The sequence below is a fragment of the Herpailurus yagouaroundi genome, unplaced genomic scaffold (assembly GCF_014898765.1).
Source record: "Herpailurus yagouaroundi ecotype Mexico unplaced genomic scaffold, PumYag 28, whole genome shotgun sequence".
Lineage (NCBI taxonomy): Eukaryota > Metazoa > Chordata > Mammalia > Carnivora > Felidae > Herpailurus > Herpailurus yagouaroundi.
This window is the reverse complement of record NW_024412376.1, coordinates 73,453,788-73,480,427: the sequence shown is the minus strand read 5'-3', so window position 1 is coordinate 73,480,427 and position 26,640 is coordinate 73,453,788. Positions and strand designations below refer to the sequence as shown.

At 42.1% G+C, this 26,640-nt stretch overlaps 1 protein-coding gene across 5 annotated transcripts in view; it reads left to right on the top strand.

The window, feature by feature from the left end:
• Positions 1-26,640, top strand: part of ALPK1 (alpha kinase 1) — a 133,904-nt gene that overhangs the window by 90,030 nt on the left and 17,234 nt on the right. For all 5 annotated transcript variants that reach the window (XM_040475837.1, XM_040475827.1, XM_040475808.1 and 2 more), the window contains 4 exons: positions 13,208-13,406; positions 22,739-22,798; positions 24,466-24,552; positions 25,852-25,928. In XM_040475837.1, the coding sequence (XP_040331771.1) occupies positions 13,208-13,406; positions 22,739-22,798; positions 24,466-24,552; positions 25,852-25,928 (423 nt within the window). The remainder of the gene's footprint in view (positions 1-13,207; positions 13,407-22,738; positions 22,799-24,465; positions 24,553-25,851; positions 25,929-26,640) is intronic.

Sequence of the window (26,640 nt, the reverse complement as noted above, 5' to 3'; positions counted from 1 at the left end):
GGCTCAGTTGGTAGAACATGCAACTGTTGATCTGAGGGTCATGAGTTTGAGCCCCACATTAGGTGTGGGGCCTACTTAAGAAATAAAATAGGGATGCATGGGTTGCCTAGTTGGTTAAGTGTCTGGCTCTTGATTTCGGCTCAGGTCATGATATTAAGGTTGTAGAATAGAGCCCCATGTTGGGCTCTGTGCTGAGTGTGGAGCCTGCTTGGGATTCTCTCTCTCCCTCTCTCTCTCTACTCCTCCCCTGTTCTCTCTCTCTCTCTCTCTCAAAATAAATAAATAAACAAACATTAAAAAATTAAAAAAGAAAATAAATATGTTAAGTTTGATATACCTAATTGACAAGTTGGCTGTTATCTAGGCAATCTCATATACAAGGCTGCATTTCAGGAAAGAGACCAAGGATGGTATTCAAATTTGGGATTCACCAACAGAAATGATATTTGAGATATGGGAGAGTCTAAGTGAGTGCAGCTAGAGAAGAGAAGCAGCTTTAGAACTTTTAGGGCATTCAACATTCAGAGGCTGGAGAAGGATACTCCAGCAAAGTAGAGTGAAGAAAAGAAGCAATTGAGGTAGAATGAAAACCAGGAGAACAAAATGCCAGAAGTCACTTGAATAAAAAGGAGGGATTAATTGACTCAACGAAATGTTTCTAGGAGTTTGAATGAAGATTAATAAATGGTCGTTGGATTTGGAGGCTGTTGGCAACCTTGAAAAGGATGGGTTCAGTGGAGTGTTGGGGATGAAAGATACAGCTTTAAGAAAGAATGAGAAATGAGGAAGTAAAGAGAGTGGGTTTAGACAACTCTTGAGATTGACTGTAAACAGAGACAGAGACCATGGCATAGGAGCTGGGGAGAGATTGACGTGGACTGAGTACTTGTATCCCCTCACCTACCCCAAATTCATGTGTTGAATTCCTAATCCTCGAGGTGAAGTTTTTATGAGGTGAGGCCTATGAGAGGTGACTGAGCCATGAAGGCAGAGCCCTTATGAATGGGATTCATGCCCTTATGAAAGAGGCTCCAGGGAGACACAGGAAAAACATGGCGTCTGTGAACTAGGAAGTAGGGTCTTACCAGACACTGAATCTGCTGGCACCTTGCTCTTTGACTTCCCCAGAATTGTGAGAAATAAATGTCTGATGTTTATAACAAGGTTTATACCACCCAGTTTATGGCATTTTATGTTATAGCAGCCTGAACTAAGACAAAGATGTACAAAGACATATGATTAAGGGAAAATTTTTTAAGATGGAAGACACTATGTCTGTATGCTGATGAGAATGATCCGGTAGAGATGAGGAAATTAATGATGTGGAAGAGAAAAAGGGTGTTTACAGGAATCGTGTCCTAGAGCAAAGAGGGAGGGATAGAACTGAGTATATAAATGGGAGGTTGGCCTTAACCCTGGCAAAGGGACAGTAGGCAGAAACATGGGTTCCACTGCAAGAGGGTTGATAAATCTGGGTAACACAATAAGAAAGGTCTCTTCTCATTGACTTTTCTCAGTGAAAGAAGAAGCCAGGTTGTCCACAGAAAGCGTGGCACCTTGAGAAGAGAGCAGAAGGTGTGAGTGTAGCTGGACTGTCAGGCTGTGCTGAGGGCCAACTTCATGTTAAGGTCATAAATTCAAAGTGTCATGGTTGTGTGTTTTTCTCCAGCCACATGCAATTACTTGGGTAGAAGCTCAGGTTAGGCAGAAAAGTAGATATAATTTGGGGATTGTAAGTAGCAACAAATAAAACTCATTGTCACCTCCTGTGTTCAGAGCCAACTGAAAGATGATACAAAAGAGCAGCCTTCATTATTCTAAAATGGATAGAAGAGGGGCGCCTGGGTGGCGCAGTCGGTTAAGCGTCCGACTTCAGCCAGGTCACGATCTCGCGGTCCGTGAGTTCGAGCCCCGCGTCGGGCTCTGGGCTGACAGCTCAGAGCCTGAGCCTGTTTCGGATTCTGTGTCTCCCTCTCTCTCTGCCCCTCCCCCGTTCATGCTCTGAGTCTCTCTCTGTCCCAAAAATAAATAAATGTTGAAAAAAAATTTTTTAAAAATAAAAAATTGAAATGGATAGGAGAATGTAGCTTTAAGTATTCAGACAAGTGAGTTGGTAAATTCTCTACCCCAAACTCATTTTGTTGCTGGCAAGTTCCTTCCCTTATTGTAGAACAGGGAGATTTTTTTTTTTAATTTTTTTTAATCTTTTTTTTTTTAATTTTTTTTCAACGTTTTTTATTTATTTTTGGGACAGAGAGAGACAGAGCATGAACGGGGGAGGGGCAGAGAGAGAGGGAGACACAGAATCGGAAGCAGGCTCCAGGCTCCGAGCCATCAGCCCAGAGCCTGACGCGGGGCTCGAACTCACGGAACGCGAGATCGTGACCTGGCTGAAGTCGGACGCTTAACCGACTGCGCCACCCAGGCGCCCCTTAATCTTTATTTATTTTTGACAAAGGCAGAGAGACAGAGAGGGGAGGGACACAGAGAGAGGGAGGCATAGAATCTGAAGCAGGCTCCAGGCTCTGAGCTGTCAGCACAGAGCCCAACACGGGGCTCGAACTCACAAGCTGTGGGATCATGACCTGAGCTGAAGTCAGACGCCCAACCGACTGAGCCACCCAGGCGCCTTCCCCCTTTTTTCTTAAATTTTGTTTTAATCTTTATTTATTTTTGAGAGAGAGAGAGAGAGAGAGAGAGTACAAGTAGGGGAGGAACAGAGAGAGAGAGGGTGACATTGAATCTGAACGAGGCTCCAGGCTCTGTGCACAGAGCCTGATGTGGGGCTTGAACTCACGAACCACGAGTTCATGACCTGAGCTGAAGTCAGACACTCAACCGCTCAACCAACTGAGCCACCCAGGCACCCCGAACAGGGAGGAAATTTTAAAGAGAGGGGAGAGGAAAGGTCTGAGCCAGGTATGCCCCCTCCCATCAGATAACTCATTCCACCTTTAGCAAGAGAAGGAATTGAGGGATGAGGAAAGTGGCTAACAGGCTACCCCAGGGATTCCAGCTCTGCCTGCACATTGAATCACCTGGGGATATTAAAAGAAATCAATGCCTGCGTACAATTCCCAGAGAGTTCAATTTAACTGGTCTGGGGTGCCATCTAGACATCTGAACTTTTTAAAGTTCCCCTAAGAGATTTTGTTTTTGAGAGAGAGTGCAAGAGGAGAGGGGCAGAGAGAGAGGGGGCTCCACACTAACAGCAGTAAGCCTGATGTGAGGACCGAACTCACGAATCTCAAGATCATGACCTGAGCCAAAGTCGAAGGCTCAACCGACTGAGCCACTCAGGATCCCCTCCCTTAAGTGATTTTAATGTGAGGCCAACATTTTTCCTTAACAATAAATATAGTTGGAATTGCCAGATTTATGTGACAGAAGTAGAAATTGACAAAGGCATCAAGAATGGGTTTTTTTAAGTCATTACTTGGATGCACTGTGGGAATTTAAATTTTTTTAATGTTTATTATTTATTTTAAAGAGAGAGAGAGAGAGAGTGCAAACAGGGGAGGGGCAGAGAAAGAGGGAGACACAAAATCTGAAGCAGGCTCCAGGCTTTGAGCTGTCACCACAGAGCCTGATGCAGGGCTTGAACTCGCAAACTGTGAGATCACGACCTGAGCCAAAGTTGGTGGCTTAAATGATTGAGCCACCCAGGTGCCCCAATGCACCACAGGAATTTAAAGAGTCAAGCGAGAACATGAGGGGGTTGGTTACACAACAATAGTAGGGGTCAATGGATTGTGTGGATGTCCCTGAAGGGTTGCAGAATTGTTGGAGTTGAGCTACTGAGAAAGGCAGTTAGAATAGTAGATAAAGATCAGAGAATCAAATGGTTAAGTTGAGATTCCAACTGGGCTGTTATCAAAATTTTAAGTTCTAGGCTATGACTGACCATGGGAGTCATGAGTATCATAGTCATAGGGACTAAGGCTTGGTGTAGAGCAAGATCACTGGAGATAAAGAGGCTGTGGCAAGAGAGATCAGTGTGCTAAGTGAATCATCGATGTGGATTTTGAAATGACCAGTGGTGACTGGAGTGATAGTGGCCATCACAACGTGGAAGAGACTAAGGCATGCAGGTCCCTGGTTCTCAGGGACCATGAGATTCACTAGGATCCTGGGCAAGTGGTCATCTGTTTTGAAACTGCTTTCTTTTTCTTCTAAAAGACAGCCAACTCCATCTATGGTAGATATGAGGGAGAGAGGATGAAAAGCAGGGAGAGATGATTGAAAATGCTGTCTTTAGGTATATAGAGAAAAAGATATGCAACTATTTTCCAAAAAGGACTTGCATGTTCTACTGGTAAAATGAAAGAAGATCAGTGAAATGTTAACCAGCCTTGGGCATAAACCTTAGGAAAGTTCAGTTCTTTTCCTCACTTTTCAGCGGGTGGACAAATTTAGAGCATGACATGCTTGGTCCTCCGTTGACCTTGAGTAGTCCAATTGGACAGGTTCTACTCTCACTCTGCTTTCCTTATTGATGTATAACTATGCAGGCATCATCATTTTTCATTTGTTTATTCTGATAATTCCTCACCTCAGGACATCTTCCCCCACTTTCCCCTGCCTTTTTCCAATCTCCCAATTTGCTATGCAGCAATAATTTCCCTTTCCACTATTCCTGCCAATTGCAATGCCAGATGGCTTCAGTTCTGAGTCCCCTCACCCAGCCCCCCTAGAGAACAGCTGCCATTGTCATTGCTGCAAACGCATCATGGCTTTGAACCCATAGCTGGGACCCAAACTTGATGCTCAGCATCGGGAGGGGCTAGCACTAATGCAAGGAACCATGAAAACGGCACACACTTTTCCTTGCTGCTGTTCAGCAAAAGCCCTTAGAAAAAGCTCTTTAGCATTTTTTCAATCATCTGTGTATTGAAATCTCATTGTGGAGTTTAATTCCTTTACCACCTGACTCAGCTTTCTAGCCGTGAAGTTCCCTTTGTGCCATAAACTCAATTAGAACCCCATATTTTCCATTCTGAAAACAGATGTGAAAAAACAACTGTGGGGCTGTTGCACACATGCACGCACACACGCACACACTCATTTGTAAGCCTGTCTCTAGAAATCCAGCACTCTCTTATCTACATCCACATATTTTTATTTAAACATGATCACTCAACAAGAAAAACACAAGTTGGTGGCTATTTGAACAATCTGACAGCCCTTAAGTCAGGCTCTGAAGAAAGATAAAGGAATAGAATTCCTGTTCCTTTTTTTTTTCCTTGAGTTATCCTATGTTGCTTCCAATAACTAAAATTCTGCTACTGTGAGATTGTCTAAAAAGATCATATTTTTGAGTGCTCTGTGATGGCAGGTCAGTCATAGGCCTACAAACCCAAACAAAAGAACCCTGAATCAAATTCCATGTAGACCAATATGCATTTCAAAGGCACTGCCCATGTAGGCAGTGGGTTAGGGTTTTTGTGTTGTTTTCTTTTTCTTTCTTTTTTGGGGAGTGGGGGTGGGGGAGGGACTCTCTTTCATGTTAATCTAATTGTGCATAACCCAGGCACATTTTACCATGTAGGGAAACTTTCTCTTTTAGTGTCCTTCCTTGCCACACACTCTGGCCTCCTTTCATTACCCTCCTCCTGAAGTCAGAGTGCTCCCGGGCGTACATTTGGGGGAGATTCCCAGGATGGTGATGTATTCGGCGTTGCCGCTGAGGAATTTACTATCCCTTCACTTGGCAGCAAATGAAAGTGGGTATTAATTTCTCAGAGTGCTGGTAGAAATGCGAGAGAGGGGCGACAAGAATGATACCCACCTAAATCTGTATGTAGTGCACAGCATGCCGAGGTTTCAAAAGAGGGAGAGAAAAGACAATGGCAAGAAAGAAAAGATTCTCCTGAGTTGACTTCTCTGCATTTTGCATCGTTAGGTTTTGGAGAGAGATGCGAGAAGCTCAGCCCCAAACGGAGTTAAATTATGCAGCTGTGAGGATGCCAGGTCCTCCAGAATAGGATGCTTCGTTTAGATTTTCCACAATGCTATTGAAGTGCTTATTTTCCTCCTGAAGAGACACAAACAGATGCAAACTTCTGTAAACACTTTAGAAATGAATTCAGTGAGTTTGGCCTCTCAGCAGTGCTCAATAGCTGACAGAAAAATGTCTAATTAGTGCAAGTGGAAATAATAGGGCCACTTGGATTCCTTCCATCCTCCTCCAAGTCTACTTTTCCAAGGAACTCAAAGGGCCTTTGTCTGGCAGGTCACCCTCTCTCAGGCTTTTGTGCTCCAATCTATTAAGAGTAGAAGGGGGAAAAATAGATTAGGCAATGTTCTCTGCTCAAATATATGGCGTGTTCATGCGGGATGCAGAATGGGGTGTTTGCAGCATCAGTTTACAGGTGCTTGGGGAGGGATTCCTCCATTGGCGACAGCCAAAAGCAACTCGCACGTGCTGCAAAGGCTCCCTTTCAGGAACCCACTTTCCTTCACCAACTGCCATAAAGCCTGCTCATTTTCCTTTTTTTTTCTCAGTTTCTAGCAACATCACTCCTTAGAGTTGGCGAAGAGAAGAAAGAGATTAAAAGAAATTAGAGGCTTAGTTGTATTCTGAGATGAGCCTTATAGATGTTATACACATGATCGATTATTTCCTTTTCACTCTATTGAAAGTTCTGCTGACGGTTATTTTCAGAGCCTGTCTTTTCTTGTTATTTTGCCGTAAGGAGAAAAGGAGTGCATGAACTGACTTCTTTTTCCTATCCCCCCCCCCCCCCACACACACACAGTATTCCCTGTCATTTATTAAGCACCCACCATGTGCCAGGCCCTGTGCTGAGCATTTGACTCACATTTCCTCTAATCCTGATACAGCACTGAAAATAAACATTATCCACATATCACAGATGAAGTCTTTGAGACTCCGAGAGGTTAAGTAATTTGCCATTGACAAATAAATGCCAGCTAAGAAACAAATTCAGATATCTGTGGTTTCATTTCAGACATTATATATTTTTTAATCTCTAGAAGTTTGATTTGGATCAACTTTCACATCTCCCTTGTATATTTTTAACTCTACCTAATTTTTACTCTACCTTCTGAAACTTACGAAATACAGTTATAATAACTGTCATTTTGAGGTCGGTTTCTATTGATTTATTTTTCTTTGCAGTTTGGGCTTTTTTTTCATGCCTGGCAATTTTTGGCTGGATGCCAGACATTGTAAATTTTACCACATTGGATGGTGGGTATTTTGCAAGTCCATAAACACTTTTTTTCTTAATTTTTTAAGTTTTATTTATTTGCTTTGACAGGGAGGGAAAGAGAGAGAGAGAGAGCACACGCACAATCAGGGGAGGGACAGAGAGGGGGGGGAGAGAGAATTCTAAGCAGGCTCCATGTGGTCAGTGCAGAGCCTGATGTGGGGCTCAAACTCAGGAACCCTGAGATCATGACCTGAGCCAAAATCAAGAGTCGGACACTTGACCCGCTGAGCCACCCAGGCGTCCAGCCTGTAAATATATTTTCGAGGTTTGTTTTGGGACTCAGTCAAGTTAGGAAATTGCTCTTTTTCAAGCTTGCTTCTAAACTTTCAGAGTAGACCAAGAGCCACTTTACTCTAATTTTAACTCACTATTGAAGTGATGCCCTTCTGAATACTCCATGCCCTGTGGACAACAAGGTTTTCATTTCTGATTGGTGGAAATATAAGACCTACATGAAGCCTGGGGACTGTTTCCTCTAGTCCTTTTAGGTAGTTCTTTCTCCAGCTTGGTGTGGTGCCTTTCCATGAATGAGGTGTCCTGAAAACTTGAAGGACCTTTTCAGATCTCTGGACCTCTTGCTTTGTGCTCCTTTCTCTGTGAACTCTGGCCACCTTGACCTACCCAGACTCCTAGAAACTCCATCTTTCCAACACAGGAAGACCACCTCACAGAAGTTACTGCTGGAATTGCAAAGTGTCTTTGCAGCTCAGTGTGAAGAAGGTCCAGCTGGAATAATTTCTAGCTAATCACCAAATCATCGTTTGCTCTCATGGCACCAACTTTAACTAGAGAATTTCAAAACAGTGACAGTGAAGGCCATCTCCCATAAAGTTTCTTTTCTTTCTTTTTTTAAATACATAACAAAAACACTCTTTTCAATTGTTGTGGGGTTTTTTTTGTCCCTCCCCCCCCCTTAGAATTTTCTCATCATAATAAAGGATATGGTTTCCTTAGAGCTACTCTTTGGGTTCAGTGAGTGATGAGTGTAGACCTAGCTCCAAAGACCCAGTATCCTATGCCCAGATCAAGCACTGAGCAAAATCACCCTGATCAGACTATAAGGAGAAAGCAGAAGAAAAACTGACCTTTTAGACATTTGAGTTCCTCAAGTGTTGGCCAAGGATATGGAGAAATTGGAACTCTGTTCACTGTTGGTGGGATTGTAAGATGGTGGAATCTCTAAGGAAACCCAGCCTGGAGCTTTCTCAAAAAATTAAAAATAGAGTTACCATATGACCCATAAATCCCACTCCTGGATATATAGCCACAATAATTGAAAGCATGGTTTTGAAGAGATATTTGTATGCCCATGTCATTAGCAGCACTGTTCACAATAGCCAACAGTTTGAAGCAACCCAAATGTCCATCAACAGATGAATGGATAAACAAGGTCTGGTACATATATACAGTGGAAAAATTCTGCCTTAAAAGGAAGGAAATCTTGTCACATACTATAACATGGATGAACCTTGAGGACATTATGCTAAATGAAGCCAGCCAGCCACAAAAGGACAAATACTGTATGATTCCAATTATTTGAAGTACCTAGAATAATCAAATTCATAGATATAGAAAGTAAGGGGAACCTGGGTGGCTCAGTCAGTTGAACTTCTGACTTTGGTTCAGGTCATGATCTGACAGGTTCGTGAGTTTGAGCCCCGTATCAGGCTCCCTGCTGTCAGCATGGACCTTGATTCAGATCATCTGTCCCCCTTTCTCTGCCCCTCCTCTGCCTGCCTCTCTCTCTCAAAAGTGAATAAACTTAAAAAAAAAAAAAAGTAAAATGGTGGTTATAGGGACTGGGTTGTGACAGGGAAGAGGAGATGTTTAATCAGTATAGACTTTCATATTCACAAGATGGAAAAGTTCTGGAGATCTATTCCACAACAATGTGGATTAACACTAATGAACTGTACACTTAAAAATGATGAAGATGGTAAATTTCATGTTACATATTGTTTACCACAATAAAAAAAAATATTTTTAAAGATGCAGATTTGGGTTCTTGCCTGACCCTGACCCTCTGACTTTATAAATTTGGAAAGTCACTTAACCTCTCAACTTCAGTTTCCTTACCTTACTTAGATTTTATAGTTACTCTAAGTTTAACTGGGCTAATGCACATGAATGTTTTTCATAAACTGGATGGTGCTACAATGATGGAAACCATTTTTATCAGAGAGGTAAGAGAATCACCCTTGGAAAATAGCCTGTCACTAAACATTGCATCCCATGTAGGTAAACAATCACCCTAACGCTGAAGTGGGGCACCTACGAGAAGGGAGAACAGAACTAAACATTGAACATACACCGAAGTGCAACCTCGAAGAGAGGGAACCCACTGTGGCTTGCTGAGTACCCTGCAGGATACATAGTTATGAGCAGGGTTGCAGGAAGAGTGCTGCACTTTCCAAGCAGACCTGTAAGGAAGCCTGGAAGTGGAACAGGCTGCCATTTGTGCAGAGAACAGCTGAGGTTGCAAACTCACGGACTGTATCACGTACACCTGGCATAGGAAGGACTCTTGATCAGGGACAGGCCTTACTGAACAGAGTAAGGCATACATAACACCATAAATTTTCCTTTCCATTTGATTTACGGTTTCTGCATGTCAAATGGCTGACTTGTTCTTGCTTCAAGATTTGTGTTTTTCAGATTGATGATTTACTTGACAATTCTCAATAGAAGTTTTGAGCATTGCAGTTTTAGTTTGGGTTTTTTTTTGCTTGTTTGTTTGTTTTTTTTTTGGTTGGAAAGAACAGAGGTTCGCTCAAACATATTCACAAAATGGGGTGTACATTATTATGAAAACATAATGGAACAATAAAGGAGGCCTGTAACTCTAAAAATGGCCCTCATGAAAAGGTAAATTTGGATTCAGAGCCATCATTCTTCAATCTTCACTCTGCCATTGCCCATAAATATGACTTAGCTATATTCTATTTTCTGCTTCTTTCTACCCTTCTGTATTTCTTAGTTCAGATTTGAAAGTTCATTTTTTCAAGCCAGGCCACAGAGTCGTGGGGCCGGGTACTCTTGGGTTAACTTTGAGCTGGTGCGTGGGTGGGGAAATGGAGTCAAGGGCAAGTAGCAAAATGCATAGCTATTTCAAAGGCAGGGACCCTGGGCAAAGCAGTTTTCCTCAGAAAGGGTTATGATATATCAGGCAATAATTAATGTTGGGATCTTTGAGAGGATCCAGGATTCCTTCCCTCCTGGATTCTGAGCAAGCTGAGAGAAAAAAAAAAAAAGGTAGGCAGAATCAGGTTAAACATTACTTTTAATTCTGATAAAGACTAAATTGAAAGACATAGCCTCAGGGGCACCTGGGTGGCTCAGTCAGTTAAGCCTCTGACTCTTGGTTTCGGCTCAGGTCACCATCTCATGGTTTTGTGAGTTTGAGCCCCATATGCTGCCAGCACAGAGCCTGCTTGGGATTCTCTCTCTTCCTCTCTCTCTCTCTCTCTCTCTCTCTTTCTCTTTCTCACTCACCCCCCCCCCACCCCATCTCTCTGCCCCTCCCCGACTCGGGCTGTCTCTCTCAAAATAAACAAATAAACTTAAAAAAAAAAAGAAAGAAAGATATAGCTTCATATTAGAGTACAAGGGGTCTGCTAGCTGAACCCCTAAATTATGTAGACATCCTCATTCAATCACAGAAATTACTGAGGCAAGCAGAACACCACATAAAGGGTGGCTTTCTAGATTAGACTTATGATATGAAAGAGCAGAGAATCCTGTTTCCCTTAGACACCTGTTCCCAAGGAAACAAAAGAGAGAGAGAGAGAGAGAGAGAGGAGGTAAGCCAGACATGCCCAGTTTCTTCTTCCCAAATTTACCAGATTAGTCATTCCACCTCCCCTGGGGCAGAGTGGGTAAAGAAAGAGGCCAGGTGTGCTACAGTAAGTAAGCTCCCTTCACGTGGAAAAAAAAAACATCAAAAGAAGACATCGTCCCCCCTAAAATATGGCATCAATACCACAATGAGAGCAGTGATCAATTTTAACAAAAGGATAAATATAAATGCAAATTATCACTTTCCAGACTTCATAAACACAGCGATAGCTTAAAAGCTTTAATGAGTTGAGAGCATCAGTATGAAAATAGAGGGCTTATTGTACTGGTTATTGGTAGGCTTTACCTGATGGATGAATACCTATAAATACAAATGTTATTTTCTATATGCTATAGATAAGCACACCAAAACATATATGCCGAAAGCCAAATCACATGAGTAAGCACCATAGATAGAATTCTGGAATGGGCCAGATATAAAAGTTTAGAACAGTGTTACTCACAGATACACAAGTATCAAATTACAACTCTAAAAGCACTGTTCCAAGCAGATTTTGAAAAGCAGAGATTATTCTCTCCCAGTTTGAATGTATCCTCTCTTACCTTAAATTTGTTAAAGTAGGGGTGCCTGGGTGGCTCAGTCGGTATCGGCTCAGGTCATGATCCCATGGCTGGTGAGTTCGAGCCTGCGTCAGGCTCTGTGCTGACAGCTCAGAGCCTGGAGCCTGCTTTGGATTCTGTGTCTCCCTCTCTCTCTGCCCCTCCCCCACTTACACTCTGTCTCTCTCTCCCTAAAGAATAAATAAACATTTTTTAAAAATTTAAATTTGTTAAAGTAAATCATGCTTCAGACCAGCAACTCTAACAACACTGATTACAAATTTGGTATTTATGGCATCACTGCAAGTATCAGATAATTGATGTCCAACTCCTGTTTTCTTAAAATAAAGTCGGTGCAACGTGGGATTTGGACCTGGACTTCCTGTGTTCAAATCCTCCCTCTTAGTCAGAGGTCATGCGACCTTGGGCATGTTACTTAACCCCTGTGAGTCTCAGGTTTCCTGCCTGTTAGGATTGTTGTAAAGAGTGAGTGAATTAGTACATGGCATGCACTTTGCACTGTACCTAGTTTTTATCCAAGAAATGTCAGTACTTCAGATTATGTAGCAGTGCTTCATGTAGGAACATCGTGCTAGGAAAATAAGCAAGGCTTTCAGGGCTTTATATGTGAGTTCACATGCTCAGAGAACACAGCTTGATTTAGTTTAGTAAACGGAGAAAGTACTGCTGGGTGGGAAACTCATTTATGCTAGTAGCTACAAGGCTTTGAGTGTCTTTAATGTAACACCTCACAAGACCAAAAGATGATGTTTCCCACAATTCTGCCTCATTTATCTCATTCTTTATGTTACACTTTCATTTCCTGCCTGTTTTCTTCTTTTTCTTGTTGTATTCGTTAACTACATATAAATCAAATGTTTAAAATGTTACCTAAAATTTTGTATTTCCTCTTAATTACAATGTAGGCATTAAATGAAGCAGAGTGTGGTGAATTGATGTGGAACCCTCTTCTAGATGTTACCATGACTTAAAGAACCAGCTAGCATAACAATATGTGTAGTGTAATCTCATTTATGAGAGAGAAAAGGAGGGAGAAGAGAAGGGGGGGGGGGGAGAAAGCAAGGCAAGACAAGGAATCAATTAATGCCTAAACACACATAAAAGGGTAGAAGTTTCTAGAAGGATCGCTCTGACACCATTATGAGGAAGAATGAGAATGAGCTTGGGGGCAAGGAGGGTAAAAACTAATGTAAAGAGTCGACTAACTAAGGGGCACTTTTCATTTTTACCTTGTGTTTGAATTTTCTAATAACAGGAAATATGCATTTAGCACTTGTATAATTTTAGAACCGTAGTGGGGGAAATGAAAGAAATATTTTCTGTCCCAGTTGAATTGGATTTTTCCTTTTTTCCATTATTCCATTTCCAAAAAAAATTTATTTTTTTTCTTTTAGTTCGGCCGCCCAAGAAAGTATGTTTCTCCCCCTAGTTCTGGGTTTTGTTGCTCTTGTTTCAACAAAAACACCTAGAGATTAAGCTTGGTGTCACGGCTGCCTTCTTTTTGCGCCGGGCGCGGCTTCTGTCTGGTTCATGACGTCCCGTGGATGTCCCTCCAGGCGTCCTTGAAAGCCTCCATCCTCGCCCGCGACTGCGCCACGGCTGCTGCCATTGTGTTCTTAAGCGACCGGTTCCTGTACGGGCTCGACGTGTCGGGCAAGCTCCTGCAGGTCGCCAAAAGGCTCCACAAGTTGCAGCCGGGAACGCCAATTGCCCCGCAGGTGGTCATTCGCCAAGCCCGACTCTCGGTCAACGCAGGTAGGCCTCCTCCCGCCGGCCCGGGGCGTCCAGCCGCGGGCTCGCCTTCCCTCCGGGGCTACTTGACTTCCGCGGGGGAGTGCGGCGGGCACCCGGGCCCGCGGGCCATCTTTTCAAGCTGCGGGCTCTCCCCGCCCCCGGCCCGGGATGCCCTTCCACCCGCCTCTTGCCAGCACAAAGGCCCTGGCATAAAGGGTTTCAGAGCCAAAAGCGGTAGAGAAAATTGTGAAAGGGTGTGGAAAATACTAATTGGAGCTTTTGTCTTCTAACAAATCTGTCCTGCTGCTTTCAAACAGGGGTATCTGAATTGCTATACTTCTGACCAAGAGCCTTTAAAAAGCAGATTAAAATTCTACTATTTTCTCTTAGTTCTCCTGTCTCCTTTCTGCAGGGCCACTTGACTATGCTAACAATAGAGCTGACAAACCCACTGAAGTAATTTGAGGGTTTTTTCCATCCCTGGGAACACCGGTACAGTACCTGATTAGGCCTTAAAGTATCTTTTTTTTTCCTTCTGTCACTTTGAATGAAATGAAAAATGAGGCTGACATTCTAACTTAGGATGTAATGTAGAGGGGGGTTGGAGGGGAAAGAGACCTGCTATGCATTACAGTGAAGTTTACTTCTGTAGCATTTTTGAATTATTTAAGTTACTGATAACCATGAGGTTTAGAAATGTGTAGCCTGCTATTCTCACTTCTAAGAGTGAAAGAATAAAGGACAGAAGTAGAAAGCAAGTTGCCCTTCCCGGACTGGCTCAGTTTTTTTAAATTGATTTTAGCTACTGTTGCTGTTTTTAATAAGCCTGGCCTGCAAGGAGTTAAAAAATCTTTACTTCACTCCCTTTTAAAACTGATTTTAGCTATTGTTGCTGTTTTTAATAAGCCTGGCCTGCAAGGAGTTAAAATATCTTTACTTCACTTCCTTTGAAAAGGAACTGTACTGACTATACTAAATGGGACAATTGTTGGATGCAGAGAGGCACAGAGATAAAAGGACATGAGAGAAATGGGCTTGTGGAGGTTAACTTTTCAAAAGCCCAAGTTCATTCACTTTCAAGTTCTTGCAGCTGTGCGTAAATTGTGTCCATGTTGGTTACTCTTCTAGAGTAACTGCAGGGACGGAGTGGAACTTAGGAAAACTTTCTTCCTTCCAAAATCCCTGATCTTGGACATTTTACAGTGTTTTGAGTTTATAATGTTTGGGGGATGAGGAAAACCTAGCAACTAATGTTCCTTCTGATGGCATCAGATGGCGATGATGTGTGTGTGTGTAGCACTCTGTGGGGAGGACAGAATGATGAAGGCCGGGCGTGCACAGGCAGACTTCCATATTGGTTCTTCTCTGTTGGAACTTGGAAGAGTTAATGTGACCTCGTTTCTGGTATACGGAATTGCTATGGTGGGACATAGAAATTGAGGTCAAGTGGTAAGCAGGCCTGTTGATAGCTTTGCTTTACACAGCCAAACCGAACTTTTCGCTGGTTCATTTTGTTGTTTCTCTCAGGCTTCCAACTATGATAACAACTAAGCCTAGATATCGTCATGAGCAGTATGCTCCTCTGTTCACATATCGTACACCTTAGATAAAATCCTAGATCTTACTCCCCAACAGTTGGGTTGTCTTTTCCTCAAAGAAACTACCACAAGAGCCACAAGAACACAAACACAGCCTTGGTTAAGTGAAGACAGTAAAACCTTGGTTTGCGAACATAATTTGTTCTGGAAATATGCTTGTAATCCAAAGCACTTGTATATCCAAGCGAATTTCCCCATAAGAAATAATGGAAACTCAGATGATTCGTTCCCTAACCCAAACATATTCATATAAAAATGATTACAGTACTGGAATAGAATACAAAATAATAAAGAAAATACAAAATATAAAGAAAAACAAATTAACCTGTACTTACTTTGAAAACCTTCATGGCTGGTGTGAGGGAGACTAGAGGAGGGTTACTGTGTAGGATGACTTTCACTATCAGTAACAGAATCACTGCTATCTAGTGGCTCCATGGAATCTTTTTCTTTTCATGCAACTTTAATAAGGAACCTATCCAAGGACACTTGCTTTTGCCTCCTTTTGAGGATTTCGCTGAAATGTGACATCCCATTGTTGTCAAACAGATTCATCGTTCACACAGCTACAGCCTTATTTGGGTGGTGCTTTTCTGTAAAATTTTGCACTGCCTCCCATATTTTACACATCTCCCTAATCTCATTTGAGGTGAGGGATTCCTCTGCCTTTTTTTCCTCCTCCTCTGCAGACGAGACAAGACACAGACTTCTTATAAAATCTTGAAGTTTTGGCCACTCGCATACCTCATTTGACCTTCTCCACGATTTCCTTCTCAACTTCCACCATTATCATCTCCTTCTTCTTACCACCTTTCTTTTCAAACTTTTTCTGCATGGGAGCCATTGTATATGCTCGCATGGATGTTAACTACAGTACAGCATTAATAAACTCTTGTCATATACCATATTTAATGTAACTGGCAATAAGGCAGCAGAGGAAAGAGTCTATATCTGCAGGCAGCCTGACCTAGAATGAAGCAAAGCATTCCTAAGCTTACTCTTGTATGGAAAAGCAAAGGACTATCCATAGGTGCTTTGAAGTGACAAATAATACACTATCGCCAGGTGTGGGCACCTTCCAACGTTCTAAAAAATCACTGATTTCTGCCAAACACTATGGTCTGAGACCTAGCTTCCGACCATGGGAGAAGATCACCCACAGTCCCGCAGAGAGAGAGAAGAACCATTGGCTCAGTTGTGATAATGTGACATTCTACTTGTATTGCAAGACATTGCTCATTTATCAAGTTAAATTTTATTAGAAATGTTTGTCTTGGGGAACACTCACAGAGCAAATTATTTGCAATCCAAGGTTTTACTGTATTTGTGAATTTCTGCCCTCAAACAACTCTTGAGCCTCCCCCTACACCAGATGTCTCAAAGAGAGAGAGAGACTTAGAGCAGGGGTGGTGTCCTGGTAAAGAAGGTGCCATGGAAAGGGGTCTCCATCCTCAGCACCTGGGACTCTTGGGTCAGAAGAGTGAGATGCCTATATGATATTATAAGGAGTAAGGAAGAGGAATAAAGGCAATATGAGGGGACAGCACGGCCCTACTGTTACCCTTCCTGATATCCACCCAAAACACATTCCAAGGGTGGGGGCATTTCAACATGTGGGGTTTCACAGGCAATGGAGGGCATCGTGAGCCTGCTCAGCTCACTCTTGCCTAAAATTAGGAGGCCAAACCTTTTAAGCCATAAATAGAGATAAAGGTTAAAGTTTCCAGTTCCATCAACATGGAGCAGTAAGCACGCATAGAATCTTCTCCCATTACATAAATATTGTGAATAATTTTTTTTTTTTTAAGCGCTGGAAATACAGAAAGTGTTCAAAGTTGTAACAGTGGACTACTGCTCATGACACTATAGCCGGAGGGGTTTACACTTGGATGTGGTCCTAGGGGAAGGGACTGTCATTTTAATCCTCATGCAAGGACAAGAGACAGCACCTTGGGCCTATGTGAGGAGTGAAATATTTACATAAAGCTGGAATTCTTAAAGGTGTGCACAGCTATGTGTGGGGACTGAACAGTTCCACCAGATCTCCCACGGAAGTGGCAAGGAAGCTTGCTCTCTGCCCAAGCTCTGGGTGGAGGCCAAAAAAAAATCTCCCCAAGCAAATGAAAACCCCAAGACGTGAGTGTGCCAAACGTGACTAGGGAGTCTCAATTTACCCTACCGTAAGAGAGGGAATCCCCCCAAGTAATTAACAGAAAAAAACAGTTTAGTACTTACATTTTGGGGGCCCAGCAGAATATCAAGTACAAAGCTATGCTCTAGAGAAACATCCACAGTCCAGGAGCGTAGGAATTCCACAGGAGAATATTACTTGCTGAAGATGCCCTCGGATTAAACTGCATAAGCAACGAAGGAAATGAAGGAGAGAAGAACATTGTGTACCATACACAGGAAACGTGGCACTCCAAAACAAAATATAAAAGTAGGACAACTTAAAAGACTCATATGGCTTTTTTTTTAAATGTTTATTTATTTATTTATTTATTTTGGAGAGAGAGCACAAGCAGAGGAGGGGCAGAGAGAGAGGGAGACACAAAATTTGAAGCAGGCTCCAGGCTCCGAGCTGTCAGCACAGAGCCCAAAGCCCCTTGTATGGCTTTCTTTTTTTTTTTTTAAGTTTGTTTGTTTGTTTGTTTGTTTGTTTATTTATTTATTTTGAGAGAGAGTGTGTGAGTGGGGGAGTGGCAGAAAGGGTGAAAGAATTCCAAGCAGGCTCCGGGCTGGCAGCATGGCCCAACGTGGATCAGGCTTGAACACACAAACCATGAGATCATGATCTGAGCCCAAATGAAGAGTTGGATGCTTAACCAAGTCACCCCTGTGCCCCAAGACTCATATGACTTTAAAAAATCATATGTTTACGGGGCGCCTGGGTGGCGCAGTCGGTTAAGCGTCCGACTTCAGCCAGGTCACGATCTCGCAGTCCGTGAGTTTGAGCCCCGCGTCGGGCTCTGGGCTGATGGCTCAGAGACTGGAGCCTGTTTCCGATTCTGTGTCTCCCTCTCTCTCTGCCCCTCCCCCGTTCATGCTCTGTCTCTCTCTGTCCCAAAAAAATAAATAAACGTTAACAAAAAAAAAATCATATGTTTAAAGAATAGAACACAGGGGTGCCTGGGTGGCTCAGTCAGTTAAGTGTCTGACTTCAGCTCAGGTCATGATCTCATGGTTAACGGGTTCGAGCCCCATGTCGGGCTCTGTGCTGACAGCTCAGAGCCTGGAGCTTGCTTCAGATTCTGTGTCTCCCTTTCTCTCTGCGCCTAGCCCACTCTCACTCTGCCTCTCTCTCTCTCTCTCTCTCTCTCAAAAAGTAAATAAACAAAAAAATAATAATAAAAAGAACACAACAGGAAAAGAAAATGATTCACTGTTTTTAAAAAGAACTTAAGAGAGCTTTCAGGAAAAAAAAATACAGCAATTAAAATTAAAAATCAGTGTGGTTGTCAGAAAGTTTAGTAATTGGTAGGAAATTGCCTACAAGGCAGGCACAGCATATAAGTTTCTTTTTTTGTAGCTACGGGCTACAAGACTGCAACCATACAGTGATGGCTAGAAAGAGCCAAAAACCCAGCAGCTCTCCCAGTTGGCGGTGATGCTTTCCGAATCTCAAGTGCTGATAAGGACACCACCTGCCAAACAAGCTGCTTAAACTGAGGTGAATTCAATAAAATAGATTATTAGAAAAATGAAAGGAAAAAAAAAAAAAAAAACAAAAGAGACCTAAAACTTTAAGTCCAAAGTATTTATTATTAGGTTGAAGAGTCACAACATTACTTTGGCAAAAGATAAAAAAAAAATTTCTAAATGTTCACTCTCCATTTTTCACTTAATCTCATCTCAGATCAATGATAAAAACTCACAAATGGCGGTGCTTCCCAAACTTTGATGAGGCACCTGGAGAGCTTACTGAAAATGCAGATCCTGATTGAGTAGGTCTGTGGCAGGGTCTCAGAGTCTGCGTTTCCAACCAGCCCCCAGACAACACTGATGCTGCTGTTCCCCGAACCTCACTTGACCAGCAAAGGACTATCCAAAGACTCTAAATATGCGCCCGCCTGCTCCCGGTGAGTGGTACCAACCTCCCAGTAAAGATCAATTTCCTAGGCCAGTTTCTCAGGTGCTCCATCCCCCTAACTGACCTACCTGAAATGTGTTCCTGCAGCAGGTCAAACGGCGGGAGAGAAAATGATGGACCTGGGTGTTATATTTAAGGAAAATCCTGAGAATGAAGCATATAGAGTTAGGTGGATGCAAATATGAAAGCGGCATTTTAAAAACTTGGAGAAGGGGCGCCTGGGTGGCTCAGTCAGTTAAGCGTCCGACTTCGGCTCAGGTCATGATCTCACAGTCCGTGAGCTCGAACCCCGCGTCAGGCTCTGTGCTGGCAGCTCAGAACCTGGGGCCTGCTTCAGATTCTGTGTCTCCCTCTCTCTCTGGCCCTCCCCCGTTCATGCTCTGTCTCTCTGTGTCTCAAAAATAAATAAACATTTAAAAAAATTTAAAAAATAAAAAAAAAATAAAAACTTGGAGAAATAGAATGTAAAAAACATAATAGGACTTCCGGGAGAATTGACTGGAATCGAAGGAAAAAATGTGTCTTTGAGCACAAAAGGTGGACCCAACCTTGAGCAAAAAAAATTTTTAATAAAAAATCACCCAGACACAAAACTACAGAAAATCAAACAATGAGGAAATCTTAAAGGAAACAAGAAAAGACAGATTATTTATATGGGAACTATATTTAGACTGAAAAAAGCATCTTATCAGGAATAAGAGTCCAGAAAGCAATGAAATCTACCAAAAAAAAAAAAAAAATTGAGAGGAAATAGCTTTTCAGCCTAGAATTTTATACTCAGCCAAAATCATCATTCAAAAGTGAGGACAAAATTCACATTTTCAGACAAAGACTAAAAATTATTATTCTCAAGACATCTCTCTCACACACACACATTAAAGAACGTGTGTTGTTAAGGAGGAAGTTGAATCTATACAGATTGAGTAGGAGATTCAAAAAGCAATGGTAAAGAAAGAATTGGTAAATGCATAGGTCAAACTAACTAAAAGCAAAATAAAAGGAAATTATATGGTAGTATCATTTACATAATTTATCAGGTGCAAAAATCTTAAAATAATATCAAATTGACCAGTATTGTATTAAATTAATAATAATACATTACAGTAAAGGAAGGCTATTATCTGTTTATTCCAGAAACATATGGATGGTTAATGTTTAAAAGTTGATCCATTCATGGGCTCCTGGGTGGCTCAGTTGGTTAAGCATCATACTTCAGCTCATTGGGATCTTGCAGTTCTGTGAGTTCAGACCCCACGTTGGACTCTGTGCTCACAACTCACAGCCTGGAGCCTGCTTTGGATTCTGTGTCTCCCTCTTTCTCTTCCCCTCTCCCACTCATTCTCTCTCTCTCTTTCTCTCTCTCTCTCTCTCTCTCAAAAATAAATGAACAAAAAATTTCTTTAAAAAAATAAATAAAAATTGATTCATTCAGGGTTGCCTGGCTGGCTCAGTTGGTAAAGCATGTGACTCTTGATCTTGGGGTCATGAGTTCAAGCCCCACATTGGGTGTAGGGCTTACTACAAATGATAATAATAATAACTGACTCATTCAATTCACCTAATGGACAGAATAAACAAGAAAACTATGTGTTCACCTAAATTGATGTGAGAAGTGTTTTATAAAATGTTAACCCATTTAGATTGAAAATACAAACTAGAGTTAGAGATGTTATTGGTCAGCTTCCAGTCAGGAGTCAGAAACAACACAATAATTTGAAAAAGGAAAGTTCAGTATATAAGAGTTATTAACTATATCAGGAGATTAATGAGGGATTGGCTAGTAAGTAGTAAAGAAGACTCTGAAGAATACAGGATAAGCAGTTATAAGGAGGAGCCACTATCCCTTATACTGAAAGCATATGAGAAAAAGTTCACAAGAGCACAGCCAGGCACACGAGGGCCGTGATCAAGACCTTGTTGGAGAAGCCACCGCCATGACTCACTGGATGGTAGAGAGGTCAAGGAGTTTCCATGCCAGCAGAACTCACTGGAAATCCACCCTCTGGGGTGCCGAGGGACGCCATCCACAGAGAGGTGCCACCACAAAGCAGCTCTTATGGAACACCAGGGGGAAACATTCATGGAGCCGTGCCTCACTGGCAGGCAGCACTCACTCCACTGTGAAGTCACCTGAGAGGATGCTGCAGGAACCTGCTGGCTGCTGGGTGCCGCTGACCTTTGAGGAGCCAGGTGCTGGAGAAGCCACCTGTGTTGTAGGAAGAAGGCACAGGAGAAGCCAGGATCGCCACAAGAGGCAGGCATTGGAGAAGCTGTATGCACGGCAGGAGCCTGGCAAGAATGACACGCTACATGAGGAAGAGAAGCATCCTCCCCTTGCAGTGTCTCTCCATGCCATCTTTTATTTTTTTTAACATTTATTTATTTTTGAGAGAGAGACAGACAGACAGAGTGTGAGCAGGGGAGGGGCAGAGAGAGGGAGACACAGAATCAGAAGTGGGCTCCAGGCTCTGAGCTGTCAGCACAGAGCCCGACGCGGGGCTCGAACTCACAAACTGTGAGATCATGACCTGAGCCGAAGTCGGACGTTTAACCGACTGAGCCACCCAGGAGCCCCCTCTCTCCACACCGTCTAATGACAAAGCTGGCAAAGGAGAAATATTTACAAGGTCCATCCCCATTATTGCAAAGCAGGCAATAAAGGATGAATTTGAAGCTGAAAGGCAATAAGCTGATAGCTGCACAAGAGGGAACTTCTTAACCTGATAAAAAGGAAGCAACTGGAAACCTTTGGCAAAACTACTGATGGAAAATTGGGAATATTCCTTTTAAAATCAAGTCAAGAAAAAAATGCATCTTGTTATCACTTCTGTTTGATCGTAAACTGGAAGTCCTCCCAATGCAATGAAAGCAGAAAAAGAAATAAGAGGTATAAAGATTAGAAATGAATAAACACGATTAGCAGGATTTGTGCACAGTGTGTTGCCCACATAGAAAACTTCAAGAAATACACAGATTATTAGAATTAAGACATTCAGCAAATGTGGCGAATACAAATCAATATGTTTTAAAACTACCCATCCTTATATATCAGCAAAACCTAATTAGAAAATATAACTTTTAAGAAGAAAGATACCTTTGGTAAAATTTATTTACATAGGTATTTCAAGTTATTGCTCTCTTTCCAAACATTGGAATGAATAAATTTTAATCAGGACCTAACTCATGATTTCAGAAAGTGGTTTTCCCCTTCTCTCCTTCCTTCCGTCTTTATTTCCTTCCTTCCTTCCTTCCCTCCTTCCTTCCCCCCCCCCTTCCTTCCTTCCTTCCTTCCTTCCTTCCTTCCTTCCTTCCTTCCTTCCTTCCTTCCTTCCTTCCTTCTTTTCAATAGTCTTGTTCACAGAAAGAAGACACAATGTTTTACAATGGTTTGTCTTTACTTTTCAAGCCTTATTCTATATGAATGAGTGTGTGTGTGTAAATCTAATTGCCATTTCAGATACTGTGCAACTTCCCATCTCACCGATTCCTGGAAATGTCATCTTTCTCTTCACTTTGGTATATGATGTCGTTATTGCTGTTAAATTTTAAAATAGCATGTTTCCAAGAGAGGTAACAGTGTGTTAACCTTAGAGCTTAAACTACTAGTAGTATTGAAGGCACATGTTCAGGTACTAATTGTGTGGCATTTGGTTGCTTCTTTTCAGGGAAACTTTTAAAAGCAGAATATATCCTGAGCAGTCTAATAAGCAACAATGGAGCAACAGGTAAGGTGCTTTCCTATCTTCACAACGACCTTCACCTGCAGTCCCTTCTGGAGTTCTAGTTTACAAGCACCTGAATGACCTAATAGTTGCTGTAGACCAGATGTCTCCAGAACTAGCTAGGACTGACTTTGCCATTAGTGAATGAAGTAGCTTTGGTCAAGGAGCTTATTTCTCTGTGTCTTCATTTTCTGTAATTAAAAATGAAAGCAAAACAGAACAACCGAAGCTCCTAAACTTCTGGGCTTATTGTAGAGTGTACTATCTAAGAACAATATGCTGTTAAAGCAGGTAACTCTGTGGGCCTCAGGAGGGGCTCAGTAGCAACCTTTAGGAGAATTGTAAATGGAGATAAAGTCTGTAAGTTGAGAAAAATATATTTATGGCTTTATGTATTTAAATGGTTTGGAAAGTAAATTTGATTTTGCTATGTATGTACTTTCAGAAAAACTTATTTTGAAATGGATTTCTTTCAATATTTAATCATACATGAAAGGAAGCAAGTACTAATAGTTGGGCAACAAATCATTTATTCCTTCAGATATCTTGTCTGAAATTCTGGGCGTTAAAGACAACAAGTTTCCCAGTAAGTTGAACACAACCTCCAGTAGACTTTTAAGCTCAGTCTGCTTGGATATAAGGTCCCAAGCACCATGAAACTTGTAGACATTCCAGTGAAGAGGTGGTTTGGAATATCGATATTGACCACATACCCATCATTTGTGTCCACCATCACTAACCTATGATATACACACTTCCATCTTCTACACCACATATGCAGACGCGCGCGCGCACACACACACACACACACAGATTAAAAGCTGGGGAGAAAATAGGGTGATGTGACAGAGAATCAAGGGGGTATAGTAATGAGTTTGATTCTGTTTTTGGTGTTTGCCCACTGACAGTTTTCAGACCCCAGCCTTCTGCCACCCACTTTGTCCCACAACTGGACAGGCTGGGGCGGGGGGCGGGGGGGAGGGTTGCTTTTTGGTTTGTTTTAAACCTACTCAGCAGTAAACCAGGCATAGCTTGTGGGAGACTTTACCCCAGCCCACACCCTAATCACAATAAAAACCAAAGCCACTCACCACTCTCTTCACACAAGTCAAATGAACCAGCTTGGGTGCCTGTCTCCTCTCCTGAGAAAGACTCATTATGTGAGTACTAAATCTTTTCATATCTTGGGGTGTGTGGGTGTGTGTGTGTGTGTGTGTGCACAACCATCAGTCTCAACCTACAAACTAAATTTTGGGTGGATGGAAAGGATCCCACCCTCCATTAGGCAACCACAAGACAGTGGGGTAGTACTATGGTAAATCAATCTGGGGGGCTTGGAGGCAATAGCATTGAGGCTGAGACCTGAAGTAGAAGGAGCTGGTCTCCTCAGGAACCATGCCATGGCAGAGCACAGTCAGTTGGGAGACTTGGAGACCAGACAGGAGTTCAAGTGAGAAGTAGGATTCTCGGTATTCACATACAAGCTCTGTGAAGGCTTGTATGTTATAGCAAGGAGTTTGGACCTTTCTCAATGTAGAGAAGAGATGTCTCTCAAACCTGTATCACATGTGCTCATGAAGGCTTCGGTGAAATTAGTTTCGTTTTACCAGGCTCTTTACTTGATAACTAGGAGCTGAAACTACTTTTCTTTTTTCCCTCTTTTGTTGTAGGTACCTGGCTGTACCGAAACGAAAGTGACAAGATCCTGGTGCAGTCAGTCTGCATACAGATCAGAGGGCAAATTCTGCAAAAGCTAGGTACGGTCATCAAACATTCGCTGCTCTCAGGGCTCATTTACAAAGTCTGGCTATGAGATATTACTGTGGAATTTTCTCATTGTATCTGGTTCAAATTGCTAATCCTCACTTAGTTTCCTCATCGAAAAGAAAATGACATTTGAGATCCCAGGAGTGTTATGAACATTAACAAAACAAAATATTTTCTGTTGAATTGTGTTAAAGAAATGTATAGTTGTACACTGTGCTATTAACCATAGGATTCTTGGTAATAATTCTGGCATCTGACTTTCAGTTCTACAGGACTCTATGTGATAAGAGGGACACCTTATTCTAAACCACCCTGACACCTTACCCATTCACTCCTCAGAGGGCATTCCCCAGGTTGTAAGGCAAAATTTATAGAATGCTCGTTGTGCTTTATTTTTTTTTCTCTCTTTTAATGTTAAGGGTATACCTTAAAAAAAATGCCCTTAAAGCTCCCAAAGGATGGTTAAAAGGAGGGAAAACAAACAAGGTAAAAAGATAATACGGCCAGCAATTACCAAGAGCTCTGCGGTAATAGGCTCAGAACTGTTAGACCTCAGGTTCAGATGGGCCACGAGGCAAGTACACCTGAAATGCGTAGAATTCTAGTTGTGCTTTAAAATGCATGGCCCTACCCTGCTGTTTATGGTCCATCAAGCCTGAGTGGCTTGCCAACAGCCCACGAAAGGGTCTCTGGCACTGTCCCCACAGACAGGGCAACCTGAACATCAGAGGTTCCCAGGAGGGGTCCTGAGGAGGGACACAGGGCAGCGGCTATGCTGTCAGCTGGAGGGAAGAAGGAACTACTGGGGAGCCGCTGGGGGCCCTGTGGGCTTCTTAGACTGTCCCCAAGCCCTTTGCTCACCTGAACGTGGAAGACTTTAAAAAACAACAAAAAGGAAAAATAAAAAGGAGCTGCAGGTGCTCAAATAAATTACTTAATTAAATAAAATGCAAACTAAGGTGTTTGAAAATGTTAGCATAGAATGGTAATTATTCTTGTAAATACTGTATTTAATTATTTTTATGTTAATATATTATATATGATATATGATATTTTTTTACTGTTTTCCTGTGAAAGGGAAGCATTATCTGTATTAAATCAGCTGGAAAAATATGTTGCTGTTTTCCAGCAGATTGGCATTCGCTGATTGTTCTCAATCTAATCCAGCCCTAAATTTTCCTAACGGGAGCCAGTGAATCTTCTTTCTGTATCAGTTTTCAAAAGTATTTTCTAGCACAATGCACAGATACTAGCAGTTTGTCTCATCTCGCTCCTTTTTTTTTTTTCAGGGATGTGGTACGAAGCAGCAGAGGTAATATGGGCCTCAATCATAGGGTATTTGGCCCTTCCTCAGCCAGATAGAAAGGTGGTTTATCTAGTGCTTTTTTTCCTCTCCTATCCTACATTTGTCTTTGGATGATTATCTCCTTGTGGCATAATGCAGTGTATTGTTTATCAATTTTATCGGTCCTATTTTTACTGATTCTACATGGGCATAGGACCACGAACACTTGGTAATTTCCTCTTGTGTCTTGCTCCGTCACCATTTACAGCCAGACTCCTGGCATGTATGTAGTGTTTTCACGTTTATTTCTAACTATCTTTTTTTTTAATTTTTTTAAATGTTTTTATTTATTTTTGAGACAGAGGGAGACAGAGCAGAGTGGGGGAGGGGCAGAGAGACAGAGAAACATAGAATCTGAAGCGGGCTCCAGGCTCTGAGCTGTCAGCACAGAGCCCGAAGCGGGGCTCAAACTCACGGAGAGTGAGATCATGACCCAAGCCGAAGTCGGACGCTCAACCGACTGAGCCAAATCTATTTATATTTTTATTTCTATTATTCATTTATCCATTTCTTTTATTATATATTTAGCCTTTGCCTGATTCCACAGCAAAGTTGAGATAACCAAGCTGCTTATATGTAAAATCATTTTCCCTCCGTTGAGTGAGCAGACTCCAATCCAAGAAATTTGAGAGGCACCATTTGCTTTCCTACTTAATGTTTTCATTCTCTGTACCTCTGTAAGAGTATTCTCCTCGTCAACTGGAGCACTGCGTTATCACCTGTATCAGCAATG